General features: G+C 40.0%; 1 protein-coding gene across 1 annotated transcript; it reads right to left on the reverse strand.

Moving 5' to 3' along the window:
* Window positions 1-1,479: 1,479 nt before the first annotated feature.
* NFIL3 (nuclear factor, interleukin 3 regulated) lies at window positions 1,480-3,342 on the reverse strand. The gene has a single exon (XM_024731949.1). It carries the CDS (start codon window positions 3,164-3,166, stop codon window positions 1,778-1,780), a length of 1,389 nt encoding a protein of 462 aa, XP_024587717.1. The 5' UTR covers window positions 3,167-3,342; the 3' UTR covers window positions 1,480-1,777.
* Window positions 3,343-7,008: the final 3,666 nt, after the last annotated feature.

Genomic DNA, 7,008 nt, shown 5'->3' on the forward strand with positions numbered 1-7,008 from the left:
AAACCAGGCAGTCAAAAACGTTGGAGACCCCCAAACTGGGATGTTATAACTGGGCCCTTCTTAGGTGCCACCACGAGATACGGGTGACAGAGTGAGTGTTAAGTCATCCTGCACATGTTTTAAATTTTATTTATGTATTTATTTTTGGCTGCGTTGGATCTTTGCTGCTGCGTGCGGGCTTTCTCTAGTTGCGGTGCGCGGGCTTCTCATTGTGGTGGCTTCTCTTGTTGCGGAGCACGGGCTCTAGGTGTGCGGGCTTCAGTAGTTGTGGCACGCGGGCTAGAGTAGTTGTGGCACGCAGGCTCTAGAGCGCAGGCTCAGTAGTTGTGGGGCACGGGCTTAGTTGCCACGGCATGTGGGATCTTCCCAGACCAGGGCATGAACCCATGTCCCCTGCACTGGCAGGTGGATTCTTAACAAATGCGCCACCAGGGAAGCCCCTGCACATGTTTTATGAAGCCTCCAAGTCCTCCCCCTCACTTCTAGAATACAGAAGAGGTCAGTGTGAGAAGAAACAGTTCTGGAGAGGGCTTTGGTGAGGAGAAGAGCTATGGGGAAAGCTGTGCTTGATCAACATCCACCCATTCCTTCCACCCCACCCAGAAGCCAGTCCCGCCTTGCAACAGAAGACACACTTGGTCTGTATTTGAGGACACTTACTTCTATGGGGCAACTGAGGATCCTGGACAAATGATCAGTCATGATTTACTTAGAATGATTTAATCATGATTTACTCATTTAGTCATGATTTACTTAGAATGATGCTTTCTTCTGGACTTCTATATTATAAAGAGTTTCCAAACTGGAGCTATTATTTATATTCATCTTTAACAAATAGTAAAAAAAAAACAGGTCATTACATAGACTGAATGTGGTGGAATGTGATCATTGATGTGTTCCTTGAAATTCTGGAAACTAAATAAAACAATATTTCACTAGCTTAATTCCCTAGACTTATATTCGAGAACTGTTAAGATTTACAATAACATAAAAATGACTTCATCCTTAGTCTTTTATCCACTCTTTTAATGAACCTCTAAATAATAAACTGGGTCAGTGATTCAACTATCCACATCCATGTGTCATACTTAAAAGAGAGATGACTAAAGAGACAATGATGACTAAACAAGTTGGATTTTTCTACTTAAAAAAAAAAAAGGATAGAGAAAACGTAACCTTAAAGAAAAATAGATAATGGGGAGTAATTTAGTAAATTACTAGTCTCAAATGCAAGAAAATGCATTCCCCACCCCCTCTTCCCTACTCTCCCTCTTTGGAAGGTTTTCAAACTTATCATAGCCTGGGCCAAATTAGAAAAAGAAATATTATGTGTTGAACTTATGTTTTGGTTTTCCCTTACAGATGGGAGAAAACTCCCCCAAATAAGTAAAATGCAGAATATCTTAATACAGTATCTACTTTTGTAACTTAAATTGCTCTTTCTTTCCCATAAAATTAAGTGCAATGGAGCAGAAGTTCTGTGTTTGTCACCAATCCTTTATTGAAACTGGTAACTTACACACTTTATAATAGAACAACAAAAATAATGTTCAATATATACAGCCTTTGCAATGGTCTATTTGACTATACACAAGGCAGAGTGATAACACAGTCTAATCTTCATCATAATTTGTGCACAGAAAGACACCCAACAGTCAACATGTGAACATTACAGTGAAATGACATCACAAGTCCAGTGAAAATTCAGCCTAATACAAAATGTACTATCTATTGCAAATGACATCTCTAAATGCCCAGAGCTTGTTCAGTAGTAATTTTACCCAGAGTCCGAAGCAGAGATTTGGTGTGTGGCTATAAGTCTTTTAAGTGAGACCACCTCTGCAGACAAGTTGGCTATCCCCTGCTTCAAAAACAAATTATCTGGGTCAGAGACTTTGTAACCATTGTCTTTCACTTCGACCACTCCAGTTTTGTAACTACTCTGAGTTTTGCCATTAAGTTCTTTTTGATGCCAGTGTTCAGATTTGAGAGACCAATCTTGAATGTTAGTCACTTGCACTGAAAAGGGAGTGAGAGAAGAATGTACCAGATTGGGGGCATTATGCTTCTCAAGTTCGAAATGTCTCTTAGACGTCATGTCAACAGGCGAAGAAAGTTTTTGTGTGCCATCAAATTCATGATCGAAGGCTTCCACTTTTATCTGCATGGCTTTGGCTTTAATCCGAAGCTTGTGCGGCAAGGCAGAGGAGTTCACTTCTGGAACTTTAACCACTGTGGCGTGGACACGCTGAAGTTCGACGGGAGAGTGGATCGGGCCCTTGGGAACCTGCTGCTCGTCTTCTCCATCGGATGACTTTCCTACTGCACCTTCATCGGTTTCTGATGTCCTTGGAGAGTTACTGGAGGATCGGTTGACCTGCAGCAGAGGGGGAGAGTGTGAGTAGCCAGGAAAAGAATTCCCCATATAGTTCTGGTACACGGCCCCTCGGTAGGTGCCCGGGTCATCTCTGGGCTCCCTGGCATAGCTCTCCAGTTCCATCGGCTCTTGCTTGATGACCTGGAACTTGCTTTCTGGGCTTCTGCAGCCACTCTGCCCAGGGCCCTCCTGCGAATGTTCTAGCGAAGACACTTCCGAAACATCAGACAGAGAGCTCTGTGGAGAGTGCTTGATGACAGAAATGCAACTGCTGGCCACCATCGAGGGCTCGTGCTCATCCACAAAGGCGCTCACGGTGGATTTGGAAGTCTGGTAGTCTTGAAAATACACAGCTGTAGAATTACTGAGTTTCTGAATCTCCTGGGCATAGGCTGTCGAGCTAATTAAACCAAACTTTAATTTTAGGGAAAGCAGTTCAGCTTTTAAAGTGGCGTTTTCTTCTCCCAGTGCAATGAGTTTGTTCTCCAAAACCAGGTCATTCAGTCGACGCTTCTCCCGAGACCTCTTGGCAGCTTCGTTATTTTTCCGCCTCTTTTCCCAATACATGGCATCTTTCTTCTCGTCGGGAATGAATTCCCGTTTCCTCCGACATGCTGAAGATTTGTTTTTCCCCACACTTCCTTCATTGAGAAGGAGCTCTTCCCCTGTCGTCAAGTCTTCGGAGACTTCGGATAAGGCAGAATTAAGCACCATCATCTTGTCCACGCTGCTACCAGCATCAAGAGATGCCTGCTCCTTCTTGATGCTCTGCATTTTTCTCAGCTGCATCAGAAACAACCTTAACCTATATATGCGGTGCAGGAGAAGAAGTTATTTCCTCAGTAATCTCAAATGCTTTAAAAACTGCGGTTTAAAATCCATCAATATTCTTCTTTTTGTTCTACCGTCCAGGATAAATCTCTTCGGCTTCTCTCACCGAATGGAGTAGGGGTCTTCTAGGTCACCTGCAATACATGAAGAGAAACAGTTATCCATTTGGTAAATATTTATTACCAATTATGTACAAGAAAGTACACGAAGCATTGAGGGTCAATATTTCTGCCCTTCAAAGAGTTTACAATCTTGCAAGGAAAATAAGTACCCAAATACCTATACGGTAAAGTTGTAAAGGACAAGTCCACAGTGAGACCTGTGGTCCAGGACAGTGAGAGAAAAAAACACATCTGCCCCAGGGAAAAACAGAGGAAGACTGTGTTTCAGGAGAAAAAATGGTGGGGTGGGGCATGTGGGGATAGGACATTACAGGAAGGAAATGACGGATCGCCTCTGGTTGGTAAGTTTTTAAATAGTACTTGCATCTTGTGGGGCTTCTGAATACTTTTAGATAGCACTTATATCACTGCCAAGCAAACAAGCTCACCTCATAAAAGGAACTTTTCCAAGTAAACCCCTTTAATATCAGTAAACAAATTCTGTAATTACATGGAATCAAATATAAACAGAGCTAAATTTTTATTGCCACAAAAGTAAAAATAAAAGCCACACAAACAACTGAGTTGTAGTTGTTTAATCTCTTATGTGGCTGATGTCATGGTCATTCTGCCAAGTGACTCAGCATACCTGAAAAGGACTCTTTTCAATAAAGCCATCTCTTTTGACACATTTGTGCTATGAGGTTAGAAATGTTCTTTTTTTTTTTTTCCGGTTCCTTCAAATTGATTTATCAAACATTCACTTAAGATTGAAGCATCCACAGTGCTTTTTTTGGTCCTGACAATTCTGTCATAATAGATTTCATTGATAAAGTAGCTTCAGACTAAAATAAATGCTTATTATTCAAAGGGATTTTTTTTTTTTTAAGTACAGTACCTTCTTGAAACTTAAAATTATTTTAAACCAAGAGAATGTAATTATGGAAAGAATTTCTTTCCATTTTACTAATTAGTTTCAAACAAAATACAAGAACTCAAAAATAGAACCATCAACTAGTTTCCTTTTCCACTTGATGACATATTTATAATCTGAACTTGGCTTGACAGGAGATAATAAATCCATATTAAGTTCCAATAACAATCTTCTCGTGGTCATTTTGGATCTGTCGTCCTGGACAGGGCTTCTCTGTCTAATTTTCCAGTAGGTAATACTTTCATAACTGAGATATGGTAAGACAACTGTTCATTCGGCACTATCTGTATATGGCACTCTTCCTGCCCTATTAAAAAGATTTAATGTTTTTGTTTTAGGTCTCTCTTTCTTTCTTGTGCATAGTTTTATAATGACTAATGACGTTTAATTTTATCAGCTGGAAAAGACTGCCAGCTTCCTGTGTCTTTTTCAGAAGGAACAGAAGGAATGATGTAATAATTTCAGGATCATCAAGAATAAGGTTTAATGCCATGTTTCTGTCCATCAAATTGAGCCAATGAAAACAGTGAGTTGCAACTTAGCAAAACCTGTGATTACAAATACCGAGCTTCCGTTTGTTTTTGAAAATATAGCTTTAATGGGAAATGAAGGCAATGAGTCTGCCACAGCAGGCCGTGATGGTGTAGAAAGGGGAGCTTCCTAGTTATCACTTAGTAAACAACCCTGCTTCCTATATTTCCAGTTAGGTTTCTTGTTCTGATATGAAAACCCCTTTTCCTTCAATATACTGAATGGGTTCTTCCCTCCTGTCAAGAATTTGTATTCCCTAATTCAGTTAAGTCTTCCCCCCTGAAATCAAATGAATGTTGAAGCAAAGAGTAAAAATTCCAGTTCCAGGAAGATAATTACATTGAACTTTTCCAAGATGCTTTTTAAATCTCCACTGTATCCCCAGATACTACTGTTTTTTAAAACATTATGCAGTTCCTTGCACACTATTATTCTGAGTATTTTCTCCACTTGAGACTCTTTCTTCTCCGTGCATTTTTTAATTTGTCCCTTCCTTGGGGAAAAAAAATTACATTCCTTTTACATTTCACCTCACCTATGAGTTTTTACAGTTATGCTTTTGAAATGCCCCACCATTCTGTGTTAGTTACTCTTCCTAAACTTTTCATTCTTTCATCATTTCATATTGTTTCATCATTTCAAACCTACATTGAATGAGTTGGGACTCTCTTCAATCTCCTGGTCCAAAGAATCGCGCTGAGGGCGGGCAAGCAGCCCTTGCCACACTGCATAGAGAAAATAACACTACTTCCATTTAACAAAAATATCCCACTTGTCCTAAAATCTCTTAACCCATTTCTTCTGGGTGTCTAAGTACTTTATGTCCACTTTGTTGTCTCTACAACTTTGTTGGTATATTCAAAACCTGCAGAAAAATCTCATTTCTTTTCAGTTAATCTTCTTCCTATTTGAATTTCACTACGTGTACTAGAATCTGGTTCTTCCTTCACCCGCACATATTAACTGCCTCTATGATTCCACCAGCAAATCACGCCATAACGACATTAGGATATTTTCTGTAATATTATTTATCAAATAACCTTGCAGTGCTGAAAAGAGTTTATCAGCAGTGCGAGACACTGTAGAGAGAGGTGCTGATTTTGTACAATGTGTATCTTCCTACATGTTTGTTTTGTATGTCCAACTAGACTGCAAATTAGTTCAGGGCTCAAATTAATATATTTGTATCCTAGCAACAAACTGAACCTATTAGGTGCTCAACATCTGATTGACAGTCATTTGCCTTATATAAGAGAGCTTTGTGCCAAAAACACTTTGTTGATACATTCTTTTAAATCTGATTATTACATAAATTCTAAAAAAGATATTTAACTTAGTAACAGAGAGCTTCTCTTATTCATTCCTTGACTTATTCAACACATATGGAGCACCTACTGTATACCTGGCACTGAGCCAGACTGGGGGCACATAAAGAGTGAAGGAAGAATCAAACTCCCAAGAGTCAAGGGACCCCTTAGTCTTTGGTGGGAGACAGGCTTGTGAATACAGCGCTCATCCAGGGGTGTGCTAGGAGCACCGCCAACAAGGGGTGTTGGTGCACATATCACATTGTCTCTAGCTGCACTGCCTTTTTCTTTGTATGGTGATAATAAAAACAATTATAACAGGTGCCATTTACTTAACACTGACTATGCAACAGACACTGTGAGCCTGGCCTGTCATTATTTCACTGCCCTCATAATAACCACTTTCAGATGAGAAAACTAAGGCTCAGAGAAGTTAAGCAACTTGCCCAGTGTCACACAGCTAGTTAAGGGGCACAGCTAAGATTCCAGGACAGCCCTGACCCCAATCCAATTCCTCTAACAGTACCCATTCCTGTACTCCCAGAGGGTTGTTCTGGTGTATATCCCTGCAATGCATCTCATTTACATACAGTTCCTTTCTGTGTTACTCTCATTTCTGGGTAATATAATGCCCACTTACTAAGTGACTTTGGGGGCAGTAAAGCACTATTAGATGCTGCCAGAACTTCTTTAAGACAACAGGGGTACCATCTGGAACTTTTCTCCAGCTTCCACAGAGTTGTATAGCCTGCAAGTATTTAATGAATTGACAAAACATTCTAAATTTTCATATCTCTGCTAAAATTTTAATCTCCGGGCAAACCTACATGCTAAAATAAATAGAAGGAAAAAAATTAAAGCTATTAGCATTGTCACCTGTGATTTTTTGGTACACAACCAAAATGTATCCATTTTCAACATGGTGGG

The sequence above is a fragment of the Neophocaena asiaeorientalis genome, unplaced genomic scaffold (genome assembly GCF_003031525.2).
Source record: "Neophocaena asiaeorientalis asiaeorientalis breed wild unplaced genomic scaffold, Neophocaena_asiaeorientalis_V1.1 scaffold160, whole genome shotgun sequence".
NCBI lineage: Eukaryota > Metazoa > Chordata > Mammalia > Artiodactyla > Phocoenidae > Neophocaena > Neophocaena asiaeorientalis.